We start from the raw sequence: 18,491 nt of genomic DNA on the forward strand, positions 1-18,491 counted from the left end.
AACTTCAGCATGGCTTTTCTTAGTTACAAGGCTTTTCGCTATCTCGAAGGAAAAATCCGATTGATTGAAACCTCTTGAGTTGATCTTTTGAAATGCTTTTCTTCTCGGTCAAGACAAAAATAGATTCTTCCGCAAAAAAAAAAAGATTGTTGATTCGTACGTTGACAGCGCCTACAACCTTGATCTCCATCTCCCCCGTCTTTGCCAGCTTGCGGAGCAACCTCATCTCGAATGTTGTCCACTTCCCTTGGCGAATACTTCCGAACTTTTTTTCTGTTTGGAAATGTAATAGCAGCCAGATGACTCGTCACATTTTCATGTTTACATTTTTATAGAAAACATTTTGACATAATTCCTGAATTTAATGTTCATCCCGAGAGAGAAAGAGAGCGTGCCTCCAAGAGTTCGCTGCTCTTGGAAATACAGACCAATTTGAAAGCGAAAAAAGTGTGTCCAATGGATACTTCTCGGGAATAGCACGCGTTTTGCGTCTTTGCTTTTATGGGATAGGGCATAGATCATTTCAAGCAATCTTTTGCCTTTCTCCTGGCTTTCTAAAACTTCCAATTTTTATAGATTTGCAATCCGCTTCTAATAGCTCTCTTCGGTCATTGTCTTTTAGATCCAATTCTGTGTGAGTGACACCAATTCAAAGAATTATCATAGGAAATTTGAGGATAGTAATACTAACTAATTTTTGTAAGTTGGTTGTTTGACCCACATGATTGACATGTGACAACTTGCTCGGTGTTGTCTTTCAACATTTTTGCACGTTATCTTCTGATAGTGGACGCAAAGATTAAAATCATGGGAGAAGCAATTTCACGGCGGCCTCTCCCAACATCTATAGCGGCCATCGTAGCAGGTAATAGCAGCAAATAGCAGCAACTTTTCAGGTGGTAGAGATGATTTCTAGAGGTTTTTACGATTTTGGAGCTGTTTAGAGGGACTTGTGGAGGATTTCGTGACAGCAGCCATAGCGTAGCGGCGAGGCTCCCAAGCACTATAGTGCAGCTATCACGGCTATTTTGCGGGAGATTTAATTTTATGGAGGAACCCAATCCAATTTGAATCGAATGGGGAAAAATACTCTCTCTCCGTTCAATAATGTAGTGTATATAATTTTTTTGAAAAAGTCCAACATCACAAATTCTGACCAAGTTTGTACAGAAAAATATTTACATCTAAAATGTTAAATATATATCACTTGTTTCATCATAAGATATAGTTTCATATTTATTATATTTGGTATTTTAGATATAAATAATTTTCTATACAAACTTGGCCAAAGTTTACAAAGTTTATTTTTTTTTAGTCTATATATGCACTACAATATGGAAGCGGAGGGAGTATATAAGAGTAACTTTTGTTAGTTACAAGGTATTTTGACACAACCTCTTGGATTGATTTCAACGTTTCTCTACTCTACACCTTTCATTTAAATAATTCGATCGTTGGTTCTTTCGTTGCCAACACCTCCGGCGGGCCTCCATCTCCATCTTCCCCGTCCTTGTCAGCTCGGCGGAGGCAACCTTGACCTCGCACTCCCCTCCAATGCCGTCCACTTCCCCGACGACTACTTCACCACCCTGCCCCACCGCGACGGAGCGCGCACGCTCAATTGCTCCCATTGCTCGCGCCGGTCATCGCCGTGATGATCGCGCTGGCCGCGTTAGTCTCGGTCCTCCTCCTCCTCGCCGGCAACGTGCTCCTTGACGCCGACATGAACGGCAAGCTCAGCGACTTCGGCCTCGCGCGGCTCTACGACCACGGCGGCGACCCGCAGACGACGCGCGTGGTGGGCACGCTCGGGTACATCGCGCCGGAGATGAGCAAGACCGGCAAGGCCAGCACGAGCTCCGACGTCTTCGCCTTCGGAGCCTTCCTGCTGGAGGTGGCGTGCGGCCGGAGGCCCGTGGTATTCAGCAACAACGATTCCGAAGACTCGCCGCCGTCGCCGGGGCTCGTGGAGCTCGTCCTGGAGCACTGGAAGGCCGGGAAGATCACGGAGGCGAGGGACCCGAGGATGGGCAAGTGCGACGAGGACGATCTCGAGCTGGTCCTCAAGCTCGGGCTGCTCTGCTCGCATCCCGACCCGTTGCGGCGGCCGGGCATGAGGCAGGTGGTGCAGATGCTGGAAGGCGCGGCACCGGCGCCAGAGACGTCGCCGGAGGATCTTGGAAACAGCATGACGCTGTTCGAGCACAGCGAGGCGTTCGACGGGTTCGTCGGAGTGTCGTTCCCGTCGACGTCAGGGTTCACCACCGCCACCATGCGGACGTCGGCGTCGAACTCCCCTGACGAGAAACGGCAGCTCCTCTTCAGCTGAAAGTTCTCTTCAATGTGGGAGCTAGTTTGCAACTGCGGTTTCCCATAGACACATACATACACTGTTGACAGTAACATCAGAATTACAGGCAGCAACAGAAATGACAGCTGATTCAGAAAAGAGGTCGTGAAAGCGTGGTCATGAGTGTCAGTACAACTACAGATCGATGCATGTACAGCTATATAACTACACAGGCAAAATCGGCAGGAAGAGCTTTACAGGGAGACGCGCTAACGGTGTCGTGGCGTGCTCCGATCCAATCCACGGCGCGGACATGGAAGAGGCTAGAGGATGAATATCAGCAGGCATTTCCATTCACTTCTTCAGGATGGATTCAATTTCCTCCAGGCTCAGCCCTTTGGTCTCTGGGACGTTGAGGATGACAAACAGGAGGGCGAGCAGCGATATGGCTGCGAAAAGAAGGAAGACGTTGGCCGGTCCGAGGTACCCCTGTAGACATGAAGAAAGCAATGCGGTTAAATTGGTTGGCGCCACTGTTCAGTTTGTTCATACATCTGTCAAACGGTTGTTCTGACGTGTTGTCCAGGCGAATAGGCTTGAACTTCAAGGGATACATAAACAAGGAGATAACAATTCTAGTACCATTACCTGCAAGGGCGAGAATGCGAGTGTCACTAGCGCATTTGATCCAAAATTTGTGAGTACTGCGAGGCTGATTCCCCGTCCCCTTGTTCGGAGTGGGAAGATCTCAGAGACCATTAGCCAGCTTATCGGACCAAACGAAAGCTGAAACACAAGGCATGTTAATTTCTCGTACCACTCGGTACTCATTATAAATACCCCATATACACAAGTAAAGCACCAACCTGGTAACATCCAACATAAAGAAGTAAAGCGCCGACAGCAACATAAGGGAAGCCACTGAGAACCTTGTAGTAAGCTGCTAGCAGGAAGAGTGCAACGGTCTGCATTTCCAGGTTGAAGAAGAAAACAAAAGGATTACTCTTTCAGAACCTAATTATATCAACATAATACAACATGTACAAGTGTTTAGATGCCTGATGAAAATTACTAAAGTTGCAAAGGTTTTTTAAGCCTCTAATCATAATTAGAGATTTCCCTTTATAATACTATCGCTTATATAATTAGCATATATGCCTAGTTGCCTGGTACGACTATCAATTCAAATAGGAGGCGAGGAATGAGGGTCACACTTTCAGTAGCAAACATATAACTTAAATAAGTTGTAGGAAAGGATAGAGTTACTCACAATTCCACTAACACCTCCTATCATTAACGGCCGTCTTCCAAGATCGTCGACTTTAAGCACGGCGACGCCTGTCATCACAAACTGCAAAAAGATTCAACTATTACACTTTATGCCCAGCAGAGTACAGTAGTGATCTAGCTCCGTGGTATTACCTTGAACAGCCCAATCAGAATTGACACTTTTGCAGCATCAGATGCAGTGGTAAACCCAGCAGTCTACAGAAGACGGACATAAACAAATTATATTGTATGCAGCAATATGAAAAGATGTATTGACTTCCATCTGTTCTAATTTCTAAATCAAACGAACCAATTGAGCAGCTCGAAGCAAAACTGAGGTACCTGCAAAATGGAGGTTGCATAGTATAGAACACTTGGCTGGCCTGTTATCTGACAAATAAAAAAGTTTAGCACTTTAGCTGACTTGAAAACTACTAAAAAATGGTCCAAATTAGGATGAAATGAATTAATAAATAATGCTGGAAATTTTTCAATATGGATTCAACTTCCCAAGCCAAAAATAATACTACTATAATATAAATAGTTTAGAATAGAACCTGGCGCAGTGGTGAAGTCCTCCCCACTTGTGCCAAGAGGTCCTGGGTTCGAACCAGCCTCTCTGCATTGCACTTTGCAGGGGTAAGACTAGGTTCCTATAATCCCTCCCCAGACCCCACCTTGTGTGGGAGCTTCTATGCACTGGGTCTGTCCTTTAGAATAGAAAGTACTCCCTCCGTAAAGAAATATAAGAGCGTTTAGATCACTACAGCAGCAGTAGTGATCTAAACGCTCTTATATTTCTTTACAGAGGGAGTACATGCAAAGGACATTTGAATTTTAACTTAACCGGGCAGAGAATTTCAAATCTAAAAAAAGGATGGTGGAATGGGTGGTAAGATTTTAAATTCAGTTAAGCTGCGTATTAGTGGGACTGAAGAGGATAAAAACCTGCTGGAAGAGAACCAGTCCTCCTCCGATAGTGAAGGCTTTCAAGCTTGCTCCCTCGAATACTTGAAAAATGCTTCCTTCAGCTTGATCTGCGTAAGCAGCCTTAATTGAGGAAAGATTATTTTCAATCTCATCTGTCAAAACCTTGTCACTTGCTGAAGGACCCTTCAGTCTTCTCAGGGCATTCATTGCCTTCTTTTTGTTGTCTTCCATAGGGCTTTTTCCCTGCACTGCCCTGAGAAGTAGCCATCTAGGTGAAGGTGGTAGACTCCACATACCAACAGCCATTATAGCAGCCAGTGGAGCACTAAAACCAAACATGTACCGCCATCCGCCTACAACATCGATTTCGTAGCTCCCTACGAGGTATCCAAACTGTAAATTGTTAAAATAATAAATGGTCAGCCGGCATCAGATCATGCATTTTATTGTATGAGAATATAGTGTGTTTAGGCAAATACTATATGACAAGATAGTTACCAGTATTCCTCCTACAATAAACAGCTCCTTAAAAGATATCAATGTTCCACGTATTTGTGAAGGACAAGTCTCTGCAATATAAAGGGGAGCACCATGCATTGCCTGGAACAGAGCACCATGGTAGTTCAGTGGCATGACTGAAAGTTAGAGAACACAAACAGACACTTCTATCCATTCAAGCCTTTAGTTAATCATAAATATGTTCCTTTGACTCGTGTTCCTCCCAGTTTCCCCTTTTTGGGAGTTTTGGGGTGGTAAAAAGGGTGTTTGATAGAAATACTTGTGCTTGCAGCTACTCACCAAACCAATGCCAACGCCATAAAGGAGACGACCTATGATCAGGACTACAAAATTAGGAGCTAATCCAGTGGTCAAAGCACCAGAAATATATAATGCAGCTGCTGTCATCAACTCTATTCTTCTTCCTGCAACAAGATGGGTAGTAGCAGTTATTCGCTTCATCTTCAAAGAATACATAATAAGGAATACTGAAGCACACTGTCATTTCAAATCACCTAGAAAATCTGCAACGCGGTATGCAAGAATGGACCCAATAAGAGCACCATAAAGTGAACCACTGGCCTAAATAACATGACAATAAAGCTCATTAAAGCACAACAGTTTTCCTGACTACATGGTAAAAACAATGTTCTTGATTAATGATTAGGAATGTGGGGCGTAAGCTTATAAAACACAGAGATCTCCCAAAAGGCTTACCACAAGCCCTAGCTGCAGAGAAGAGAGGTTGAACCAGGTGGTGCCACTGAGCTCAGCAGACTGAAGAATGAGGAAGAAACCATGTGAGGGCGAACATCAACTATAGGAAATAGTGGAACAATCAAATTGGGACTCACGTGCACAGATATGGTCGCTCCAGAAGTTGCCCCGATGTCATAACCGAAAAGGAGGCCACCCAATGCAGGGAACACAAACCTAGGTTCCAAACATTGGCTCATTAGTACTAAAAGCTCGACATACTTTCGTGCCAACCCTATATATATTGTATCTTCCAATTGATAAACCAAACAGAATTGCAACGACAAGTAACACTGGACCAAACCCAGATGCAACAATTGTCTGTAGTCGAACCGGTATGCAAATCTAACATATCCACGGTTTGGCATGAACAAAATTCCTGACAGTCTAGTATCTAGGCAGCATAACATAGCATAAGACAATGTTAAATCAGGTTGCACATTTCTTACAATGCACTACATCGTTGCTAATTCCACGTTAAGCTGCAGCCCTAATTCAACACGGCGGACAAAGCAAAACTACTGAGCAATGTATCCATGATGCACAGAAGCAGTAGGTTCGATTCTTCCCCCAAATGGCTGTTTTGCGCGATCTGGAACGCTTGATTAGAGCTAGGAATGCATTTATCCCCAAATGCCACTAAAGGATGGGGGGTGAGGGATATAAGCTCACGGGAGGATGACGGCCGCCAGCGAGTAGTCGTCCGCCCCGGACGCCGCGCCGCCGCCGGCGCCCGTCGCCGACTCGTCGGCGCCCTGCGCGTGCGTCCGCACCTGCACATCACCGCCCATGTCGTCAAAAGACCGCCGCGCCCAAATTTCGCCCCGGAATAGAAGGCACGGGGATTTGCTATATTTGGGGCGGCGAGGACTGGGGTCGTGCGCCGTACGCGGAGCCGACGGTGCGCAGTGGCGGCGGCGGCGGCCGACACGGGGTGGAGGAGCGGCTCCGCGTCCCGCGACGAGACGTGGAGGGCGTCCATCCCCGCGGCGGCGCCGCCGAGACGGTGGGGTCTGCGCCGTGGACGTGGTAGGCGGCGGGGGCGGGCGGGGAGAGAGATGGAGGCGCGCGCGCCGGTTGCTAGTGGCCGGGGGAGGCAGACACTCGTCGCCATGGCCGTGCTTCCAGGCTTAGCATGGCACGTTGAGCCTAACGCATTATTATATTACGATACGAAAAAAATGCCAGATTTTACATTATATGTTGATATTTTCTAATTTCTTATGAATGAATTACAGATATCCGATAAAATGTGCAATATGGACCATGTTACAAATTGCAGCGCATCACTGGACAGGGCAGGGACTGGAATGAAAATTGAGCAACGACTCTTTGTCTGTTTGAGAGCAGGTACCGTACAGGGCAGGGACTAAAATTTAATTTTGAAGAATTGGCAGGGGCCGCGCGAACGCGTACCCCCTCTACCACAAATTATGACGTTCACTCTCCCACTTGGGGAGATGATAGGCCAGCGCACCCACCAAATGCAATGTGGGCCACTAACTTAGGCCACGAGCCTTCTTGATCGCTCGTCGACCCCGTCCAGGTAAGTATGGAGCAAGGGTGCACCTGGTCCTCTTCTTATAGCGAGCGCTCCCGCTCGATGCCCTTCCTCAGGCGAGGTGGGACTAAAAACCGAGAACGCAGTAGCAGTCGCAGCCGCGGGGGCGTGAGGGAGCGCTGTCGTTGTACGTTGGATCAGTGGGCTGGCGTTTGCTGTATCTGGGCCTCAGCAAAGGATAGACAGAGTTGGGCTTTGAGTTTAGCTCAAAAAAAAGTGGGGTTCAGAGCCATAACAACAGCCTGTTCTCAAGAAAAAATGGGGTACTACTCAAACTGCAACCAGAAAAGAAAAGGTACTACTCGAGCACATGGCAGATTTAATTAAGAAGTGATGGGAAAATTCAAAAAAGTCTGAAATCTTGGCATCTCAAACTTGGGTCCTCACTACCGTATGAAGTTTCATAGAAAAATATCATGAAATGTACCCGTGACGAAGAAAACGTAGGCCGAACTAATCCATCAAAACAGTTTTTTTATGTATATAGGGATTTTTTGACTTTTTGCTACAGATATGTTTCTTGGTATTTTTTCACGAAATTTCACACGAAAGTTGAATGGTCACCCAGGTTTCATATCCCAAAACCTCAATTTTTAAAAAAAGAAAATATTGAATGTTTTAACTAAATATTTATAGGGGCGTGGAGCACCCAGGTGCTACAAATCCTCTTCTCGTACATGTACATGTATTGATAATCCCATTTTGGAAGAGTATCATGAATTGGATATGCAATTTAGATTAGCGTGGTAGAAAACTGATCTGATTCTTCTCATACTGATCTGATTCTGCTATACTGATCTGATTCTTCTCATTCAGGATAGGCGTGGTAGAAAATATGCCATTATGTTCTAATCTCATAATTGGTAGTGGTGGTGGCCGATGGTCGCGCCCCACCGGCGGTGGCTCCTTTCCGGTCTCCTTCAAGGTTATCATGGTGTGCGTTCTTGCCTATTTGGTGATGGCGGCGGCTGGACGTGGATGTGAGATGGCTTCATGATGAAGGATGGATGGTTGCGGCGGCTAGGATTGATGGTGTATATATAAAAGCTCTCGCTATGCCTCATTCGTTGATGTAGCATCTGTCCTTTGATCCAAGGGCTCTAGGTGAGCCTTATCTTCTCCCAAAACATGTCTTAAAGGCCAAGGAATTCGTAGGCGCAAACAGGGACGAAATTTGGGCTCATACAAGCGCGTGGACGAACGTACGCGGTCGTTCGGTGGGCCATCTTGGGCTCTATCCCATTCTGGTAAAAGGGTTGTCATTTTTTCATACGAACTCAGAATTTGACGCCGATTCATTCCGGGTTTTAGATCTTGATTTGGAGCACTTTACGAAAATGATTTTTTCACTGTCCAAAATGGCCAAGTCGGGGACCTCGATTTCCATCGTTTGTACTCCTTTGATCATGCTAAGTGCATGGAAAGTCCGCATCACCTACAAGTCACACAAAGACAAAGAAAACAAATATAAACTAACTAAGAATAAAGATATGTAACGCTTGCAGTGAAAATGATAAAAACTAGAAACCATGCATATGGACATATAATTGGCTCAATGAGACATGATAGAACTTGGTACACGAAGATAATGTGCAACAAAAGAGATGTGAAAATGTGTAAAATATGGAGCCATCAAAGATGTAATTATGGTTTGATGTCAATAAAACTAGTTATGATGGACTATTGAACAAATGCCAAAAAAATATAGCAACAGGCACAAACTTTGCCTTCTCATGTAAGAGAAGAGAATTGACCAGTTTATGAGAAAAACTGATTGAAAATTCATAAATAGCCAATCACGCTGCCGAGGCTGCACTCCATGCAAGCCGGCGACTTTGCCGCCCAAGCAACCGGAGTTCACATTCCACCACACGATCCACATCCACCACTCCAGCACACACACTGGCTCCGAGGCCGCATACTAGATGAGTCGAGACTCTACCGCCCAAGCAGCCAGAGCGACAACCCACAACACGACATGAAGTCGTCGCTCCGACATACTTCCTCCGACCCATAATATAAGAGTTAGTGTAAAAAACGATCTTATATTATGGGACGGAGGGAGTGAAGGAAATATGCCCTAGAGGCAATAATAAAGTTGTTGTTTATATTTCTTTATATCATGATAAATGTTTATTATTCATGCTAGAATTGTATTAACCGAAAACTTAGTACATGTGTGAATTCATAGACAAACATAATGTCACTAGTATCCCTCTACTTGACTAGCTCGTTGAATCAAAGATGGTTAAGTTTCCTAGCCATAGACATGAGTTGTCATTTGATTAACGGGATAACATCATTAGAGAATGACGTGATTGACTTGACCCATTCAGTTAGCTTAGCACTTGATCGTTTAGTTTGTTGCTATTGCTTTCTTCATGACTTATACATGTTCCTATGACTATGAGATTATGCAACTCCCGAATACCGGACGAATACTTTGTGTGCTACCAAACGTCACAACATAACTGGGTGATTATAAAGGTGCTCTACAGGTGTCTCCGATGGTACTTGCTGAGTTGGCATAGATCGAGATTAGGATTTTCACTCCGATTGTCGGAGAGGTATCTCTGGGCCCTCTCGGTAATGCACATCACTATAAGTCTTGCAAGCAATGTGACTAATGAGTTAGTTGCGGGATGATGCATTACGTAATGAGTAAAGAAACTTGCCGGTAACGAGATTGAGCTAGGTATTAAGATACCGGCTATCGAATCTCAGGCAAGTAACATACGTATGACAAAGGGAACAACGTATGTTGTTATGCGATTCGACCGATAAAGATATTCGTAGAATATGTAGGAGCCAATATGGGCATCCAGGTTCCGCTATTGGCTATTGACCAGAGAGGTGTCTCGGTCATGTCTACATAGTTCTCAAACCCGTAGGGTCGGCACGCTTAAGTTTGTTGACGATATAGTATTATATGAGTTATGTATGTTGGTGACCGAATGTTGTTCGGAGTCCCGGATATGATCACGGACATGACGAGGAACTCCAGAATGGTCCGGAGATAAAGATTGATATATGGGATAATAGTGTTTGGTCTCCGGAAGGGTTCCGGATGTTTCCCGAAATGTTTGGGTACGAGAACACTTTATTTGGGCCAAAGGGGAAAGCCCACGAGGTTTTTGGAAAGAGCAAAAGGAAGTTTTGCGGAGTCCAGGGGCCAGACGCCAGGGTCCCTGGCGTCTGGGTCCAGACGCCGTGAACCCTGGCGTCTGGCCCTGGAGTCCGAGAAGGACTCTTGCCTTTCGGGTGAAACCGACTTTGTGGAGGCTTTTACTCCAAGTTTCGACCCCAAGGCTCAACATATAAATAGAGGGGCAAGGCTAGCACCAAAGACACATCAAGAAACACCAAGCCGTGTGCCGACAACCCCGTCCCCTCTAGTTTATCCTCCGTCATAGTTTTCGTAGTGCTTAGGCGAAGTCCTACGGAGATTGTTCTTCACCAACACCGTCACCACGTCGTCGTGCTGCCAGAACTCATCTACTACTTCGCCCGTCTTGCTGGATCAAGAAGGCGAGGATGTCATCGAGCTGAACGTGTGCTGAACGCGGAGGTGTCGTACGTTCGGTACTTGATCGGGGCGGATCGTGAAGGTGTACGACTACATCAACCGCGTTGATAAACGCTTCCGCTTAGCAATCTTCAAGGGTATGAAGATACACTCCCTCTCTCGTTGCTATGCATCACATAGATAGATATTGCGTGATCGTAGGAAATTTTTTGAAATTACCGCGTTCCCCAACAGTGGCAGTCAGGTTTATGCGTAGATGTTATATGCACGAGTAGAACACAAGTGAGTTGTGGGCGATACAAGTCATACTGCTTACCAGCATGTCATACTTTGATTCGGCGGTATTGTTGGATGAAGCGGCCTGAACCGACATTACACGTACGCTTACACGAGACTGGTTCTACCGACGTGCTTTGCACATAGGTGGCTGGCGGGTGTCAGTTTCTCCAACTTTAGTTGAATCGAGTGTGGCTACGCCCGATCCTTGTTGAAGGTTAAAACAACACTAACTTGACGAAATATCATTGTGGTTTTATGCGTAGGTAAGAACGGTTCTTGCTCAGCCCGTAGCAGCCACGTAAAACTTGCAACAACAAAGTAGAGGACGTCTAACTTGTTTTTGCAGGGCATGTTGTGATGTGATATGGTCAAGACATGATGCTAAATTTTATTGTATGAGATGATCATGTTTTGTAACAAAGTTATCGGCAACTGGCAAGAGTCATATGGTTGTCGCTTTATTGTATGCAATGCAATCGCCCTGTAATTGCTTTACTTTATCACTAAGCGGTAGCGATAGTCGTAATAGCAATAGTTGGTGATACGTCTCCAACGTATCTATAATTTTTGATTGTTCCATGCTATTATATTACCCCTTTTGGATGTTTATGGGCTTTATTTTACATATTTATATCATTTTTGGGACTAACCTACTAACCGGAGGCCCAGCCGTATTGCTGTTTTTTTGTCTATTTCAGTATTTCGAAGAAAATGAATATCAAACGAAGTCCAAACAAAATGAAACCTTCGGGAGCGTGATTTTTGGAACGAACGTGATCCAGAGGACTTGGAGTGCAAGTCAAGAAGTGATCGAGGCGGCCAGGAGATAGCAGGGCGCGCCCACCCCTATAGGGCGCGCCCCCTGTCTCCTGGGCCCCACAGGCAGCCACCGACAGACTTCTCCCTCCTATATATACCTATGTACCTCGAAAACATTTAGGGAGCCAACGAAAAACAATTTCCACCGCCGTAACCTTCTGTATCCGCGAGATCCCATCTTGAAGCCTTCGCCGGTGCTCCGCCGGAGGGGGAATCGACCACAGAGGGCTTCTACATCAAGATCATAGCCCCTCCGATGAGTTGTGAGTAGTTTACCACAGACCTTCGGGTCCATAGTTATTAGCTAGATGGCTTCTTCTCTCTTTTTGGATCTCAATACAATGTTCTCCCCCTCTCTTGTGGAGATCTATTTGATGTAAACTCTTTTTGCGGTGTGTTTATCGAGATCCGATGAATTGTGGGTTTATGATCAAGTTTATCTATGAAAAATATTTGAATCTTCTCTGAATTATTTTTATGTATGATTGAGTTATCTTTGCAAGTCTCTTCGAATTATCAGTTTGATTTGGCCTACTAGATTAATCTTTCTTGCCATGGGAGAAGTGCTTAGCTTTGGGTTCAATCTTGCGGTGCCCTTACCCAGTGACAGAAAGGGTTGCAAGGCACGTATTGTATTTTTGCCATCGAGGATAAAAAGATGGGGTTTATATCATATTGCTTGAGTTTATCCCTCTACATCATGTCATCTTTCTTAATGCGTTACTCTGTTCTTATGAACTTAATACTCTAGATGCATGCTGGATAGCGGTCGATGTGTGGAGTAATAGTAGTAGATGCAGGCAGGAGTCGGTCTACTTGTCACGGACGTGATGCCTATATACATGATCATGCCTAGATAATCTCATAATTATTCGCTTTTCTATCAATTTCTCGACAGTAATTTGTTCACCCACCATAATATTTATGCTATCTTGAGAGAAGCCACTAGTGAAACCTATGGCCCCCGGGTCTATCTTTTATCTTATAAGCTTTCAATCTACTTTTATTTGCATCTTTACTTTTTGCATCTATATTATAAAATACCAAAAATATATTTATTTTATCATACTATCTCTATCAGATCTCACTTTTGCAAGTGGCCGTGAAGGGATTGACAACCCCTTTATTGCGTTGGTTGCGAGTTCTTTGTTTGTTTGTGTAGGTGCATGGGACTTTTGAGGAGCCTCCTACTGGATTGATACCTTGGTTCTCAAAAACTGAGGGAAATACTTACGCTACTATTGCTGCATCACCCTTTCCTCTTTAAGGAAAACCAACGCAAGCTCAAGACGTAGCAAGAAGGATTTCTCGCGCCGTTGTCGGGGAGGTCTTTGCTCAAGTCAAGACATACCAAGTACCCATCACAAACTCATCTCCCTCGCATTTACATTATTTGCCATTTGCCTCTCGTTTTCCTCTCCCCCACTTCACCCTTGCCGTTTTATTTGCCCTCTCTTTCCCAATCTTCTCTCTCTTTTTCCCTTGCCTTTTTCTGTTTGCTTGTGTGTTGGATTACTTGTTGCCATGGGCAAGATAATACCAAATTGTGTGATTTCTCCAATATCAATAATAATGATTTCCTTAGTACTCCAATTGCTCCTCTTAATGATGTTGAGTCTTGTGAAATCAATACTGCTTTGCTGAATCTTGTTATGAAAGATCAATTCGCCGGCCTTCCTATTGAAGATGTCGCTACTCATCTAAACAACTTTGTTGATTTGTGTGATATGCAAAAGAAGAAAGATACGAATAATGATATTGTTAAATTGAAGTTATTTCCGTTTTCACTTAGAGATCGTGCTAAAGTTTGGTTTTCGTCTTTGCCTAAAAATAGTATTGATTCTTGGAAAAAGTGCAAAGATGCTTTTATCTCTAAGTATTTTCCTCCCGCTAAGATTATCACTCTTAGGAACGATATTATGAATTTTAAACAACTTGATCATGAGCATGTTGCCCAATATTGGGAAAGAATTAAATTGATGATTCGCAATTGCCCTACTCATGGTTTGAATTTATGGATGATCATACAAAATTTTTATGCCGGTTTGAACTTTGCTTCTAGAAATCTTTTAGATTCGGCCGCGGGAGGCACATTTATGGAAATCACGTTAGGAGATGCTACGAAACTTCTTGATAATATTATGGCTAATTATTCTCAATGGCACACCGAAAGATCTTCTAGTAAAAAAGTGCATGCTATAAAAGAAATCAATGTTTTGAGTGGAAAGATGGATGAACTTATGAAGTTGTTTGCTACTAGAAATACTCCTCTTGATCCCAATGATATGCCTTTGTCTACTTTGATTGAGAATAACAATGAATCTATGGATGTGAATTTTGTTGGTAGGAATAGTTTTGGAAACAATGCTTATAGAGGAAACTTTAATTCTAGACCGTTCCCTAGTAATTCCTCTAATAATTATGGGAATTCCTACAATAATTCTTATGGTAATTTTAATAAGATGCCCTCTGATTTTGAGAATAGTGTGAAAGAATTTATGATTTCTCAAAAGAATTTTAATGCTTTGCTTGAAGAAAAATTGCTCAAAGTTGATGATTTGGCTAGGAACGTTGATAGACTTTCGCTTGATGTTGATTCTCTTAAACTTAGATCTACTCCTCCTAAGCATGATATCAATGAGTCTCTCAAAGCAATGAGAATTTCCATTGATGAGTGCAAGGAAAGAACCGCTAGATTGTGTGCTAAGAAAGATTGCTTTGTAAAGGCGTGGTTTCCATGAAAATAATGATGAAGATATTAAAGTTATTGATGTGTCTCCTATTAGATCTTTGTTTTGCAATATGAATCTTGATAATGATGGGACTGGAGATGAGTCAACTTTAGTTAGAAGGCGTCCCAAGAATTCAGAGTTTTTAGATCTTGATGCTAAATTTGGTAAAAGTGGGATTGGAGAGGTCATGACTTTAAATAGTATTGAACCCACTATCTCGGATTTCAAGGAATTTGATTATGATAATTGTTCTTTAGAAGGTTGTATTTCCTTGTTGCAATCCGTTGTTAATTCTCCTCATGCTTATAGTCAAAATAAAGCTTTTACCAAACACATTGTTGATGCCTTGATGCAATCTTATGATGAAAAACTTAATTTGGAAGTTTCTACACCTAGAAAGCTTAATGATGAATGGGAACCTACTATAAAGATTAAAATTAAAGATCATGAGTGTTTTGCTTTGTGTGATTTGGTGGTAGTGTTTCCATGATTCCAAAAACTTTATGCGATATTCTAGGTTTCCATGATCTTGATGATTGCTCTTTAAATTTGCACCTTGCGGATTCCACCATTAAAAAGCCAATGGGAAGGATAAATGATGTTCTCATTGTTGCAAATAGAAATATGGTGCACGTATATTTTATCGTTCTTGATATTGATTGCAATCTTTCTTGCCCTATTATTTTTGGTAGACCTTTCCTTAGAACGATTGGTGCGATTATTGATATGAAGGAAGGGAATATTAGATTCCAATTTCCATTAAAGAAAGGCATGGAGCATTTTCTAAGAAATAAATTCAAATTACCTTATGAATCTATCATGCGAGCTACTTATGAATTGAGTGCCAAAGATGGCACTACTTAGATCTATCTTCGCTTTTATGCCTAGCTAGGGGCGTTAAACGATAGCGCTAGTTGGGAGGCAACCCAATTTTATTTGTGTTTTTTGTTTTTATTCCTGTTTAGTAATAAGTTTTGAATCTACCTTCTGTTTAGATGTGTTTTATCTTTTAGTTAGTGTTTGTGCCAAGTAGAACCTATAAGATAACCTATGATGATAGTTAATTTGATTCTGCTGAAAAACAGAAAATTTGTGCGTACGAAATTAGTTTTGTTAAATCACAGAAACGTGCTTTTGCGTTGATTCTTTTTGCGGCTAATCAATAGACAAATTGTCCGGTAGGAATTTTGAAGTTCTAGAAGTTTGCGTTAGTTACAGATTGCTACAGACTGTTCTGTTTTTCACAGATTCTGTTTTTCGTGTGTTGTTTGCTTATTTTGATGCATCTATGGCTAGTAATTAGTTTATAAACCATAGGGAAGTTGGAATACAGTAGGTTTAACACCAAAATAAATAAAGAATGAGTTCATTACAGTACCTTATGTGGTGGTTTTGTTTTCTTTCACTAACGGAGCTTATGAGATTTCCTATTGAGTTTTGTGTTGTGAAGTTTTCAAGTTTTGGGTAAAGCTTTGATGGACTATGGAATAAGGAGTGGCAAGAGCCTAAGCTTGGGGATTCCCAAGTCACCCCAAGATATTCAAGAATAGCCAAAAGCCTAAGCTTGGGGATGCCCCGGGAAGGCATCCCCTCTTTCGTCTTCGTTCATTGGTAACTTTACTTGGAGCTATATTTTTTTGCCACATGATATGTGTTTTGCTTGAAGCGTCGTGTATTATATTAGTCTTTGCTTTTTAGCTTCCCACAATCATCTTTGCTGCACACACCTTTTGGGAGAAGCCTACTTGATTAGAATATGCTATGTGCTTCACTTATATCTTTTGAGCTTGATAGTTTTTGCTCTAGTGCTTCACTTATATCTTTTAGAGCACGGCGATGGCTTAATTTTGTAGAAATTGCTAGTCTCTCATGCTTCACTTATATTATTTTGAGAGTCTTTTAGAATAGCATGGTATTTTCTATGGTTATAAAATTGGTCCTAGAATGGTAGGCATCCAAGTTGGGTATAATAAAAACTATCATAGGAAGTGAATTGGATGCTATGATCAATTTGATACTTGATAATTGTTTTGAGATATGGAGGTAGTGATATTAAAGTCATGCTAGTTGGGTGATTATGAATTTAAAGAATGTTTTTGTTGAAGTTATCAAGTCCCGTAGCATGCACGTATGGTTAAAGTTGTGTAACAAATTTGAAACATGAAGTGTACCTGGCTTGTGCATCCTTATGAGTGGCGGTCGGGGACAAGCGATGGTCTTTTCCTACCAATCTATCCCTCTAGGAGCATGCACGTAGTGCTTGATTTTTGATGACTTCTAAATTTTTGCAATAAGTATATGAGTTCTTTTGACTAATGTTGAGTCCATGGATCATACGCACTTTTACCTTTCCACCATTGCTAGCCTCTTCGGTACCGTGCATTGCCCTTTCTCACCTTGAGAGTTGGTGCAAACTTTGCCGGTGCATCCAAACCCCGTGATACGATACGCTCTATCATACATAAACCTCCTTATATCTTCCTCAAAACAACCACCATACCTACCTATTATGGCATTTCCATAGCCATTCCGAGATATATTGCCATGCAACTTTCCACCGTTCCGTTCATCATCATGAAATACTTTACTTTTATCATATTGCCATTGCATGATCATGTAGTTGACATCGTATTTGTGGCAAAGCCACCATGCATATTTTTTCATACATGTCACTCTTGATTCATTGCACCATCCCGGTACACCGCCGGAGGCATTCATATAGAGTCATATCTTGTTCCAGTTTCGAGTTGTAATTCATATGTTGTAATCAATAAAAGTGTGATGATCATCATTATTAGAGCATTGCCCAAAAAAAAGAAGAAAGGCAAAAAAAAGGCCCAAAAAAAGAAAAGAAAAAAAAGAGAAAAAAAGAAAAAGAAAATAAATAAAAGGGGCAATGTTACTATCTCTTTTTCCACACCTGTGCTTCAAAGTAGCACCTTGTTCTTCATGTAGTGAGTCTCATATCTTGTGCTTCAAAGTAGCACCATGTTTTTCATTTAGTGAGTCTCATAGTTTGTCACTTTCATATACTAGTGGGAATTTTTCATTATAGAACTTGGCTTGTATATTCCTACGATGGGCTTCCTCAAATGCCCTAGGTCTTCGTGAGTAAGCAAGTTGGATGCACACCCACTAGTTTTCTTTTATTGAGCATTCATTTATAGCTCTAGTGCATCCGTTGCATGGCAATCCCTACTCCTCATGTTGACATCAATTGATGGGCATCTCCATAGCCTATTGATTATCCTTGTCAATGTGAGACTTTCTCCTTTTTGTCTTCTCCACACAATCCCCATCATCATATTCTATTCCACCCATAGTGTTATATCCATGGCTCACGCTCATGTATTGCGTGAAGGTTGAAAAAGTTTGAGATTATTTAAGTACGAAACAATTGCTTGGCTTGTCATCAAGGGTGTAGAATTTGGGAACATCTTTGTGTGACGAAAATGAAGCATAGCCTAACTATATAATTTTGTAGGGATGAACTTTCTTTAGCCATGTTATTTTGAGAAGACATGATTGCTTTGATTAGTATGCTTGAAGTGTTACTATTTCTTTTGTCAATATGAACTTTTATTTTGAATCATTTGGATCTGAACATTCATGCCACAATAAAGAAAATTACATTGAGAATTATGCTAGGTAGCATTCCACATCAAAAATTCTATTTTTATCATTTACCTACTCGATGACGAGCAGGAATTAAGCTTGGGGATGCTTGATACATCTCCAATGTATCTATAATTTTTTATTGTTCCATGCTATTATATTACCCCTTTTGGATGTTTATGGACTTTATTTTACATATTTATATCATTTTTGGGA

General features: G+C 42.3%; 1 protein-coding gene and 1 non-coding gene across 2 annotated transcripts; both read right to left on the reverse strand.

Moving 5' to 3' along the window:
- Window positions 1–2,367: 2,367 nt before the first annotated feature.
- LOC123114037 (D-xylose-proton symporter-like 3, chloroplastic) lies at window positions 2,368–6,910 on the reverse strand. The gene is made up of 14 exons (XM_044535391.1): window positions 6,633–6,910; window positions 6,416–6,516; window positions 5,842–5,920; window positions 5,705–5,764; window positions 5,503–5,569; window positions 5,288–5,412; window positions 4,988–5,089; window positions 4,508–4,882; window positions 3,902–3,949; window positions 3,713–3,775; window positions 3,561–3,641; window positions 3,157–3,255; window positions 2,939–3,076; window positions 2,368–2,779 (listed from the first exon to the last, which is right to left on the reverse strand). The coding sequence occupies exons 1-14, from the start codon at window positions 6,855–6,857 to the stop codon at window positions 2,645–2,647; spliced, it is 1,698 nt and encodes a 565-aa protein (XP_044391326.1). The 5' UTR covers window positions 6,858–6,910; the 3' UTR covers window positions 2,368–2,644.
- Window positions 6,911–7,136: 226 nt separating this feature from the next.
- LOC123117950 (U1 spliceosomal RNA) lies at window positions 7,137–7,297 on the reverse strand. Its single transcript, XR_006457581.1, has one exon. It is a non-coding gene; the product is annotated as a U1 spliceosomal RNA (small nuclear RNA).
- Window positions 7,298–18,491: the final 11,194 nt, after the last annotated feature.

Source organism: Triticum aestivum, chromosome 5B, assembly GCF_018294505.1.
Source record: "Triticum aestivum cultivar Chinese Spring chromosome 5B, IWGSC CS RefSeq v2.1, whole genome shotgun sequence".
NCBI lineage: Eukaryota > Viridiplantae > Streptophyta > Magnoliopsida > Poales > Poaceae > Triticum > Triticum aestivum.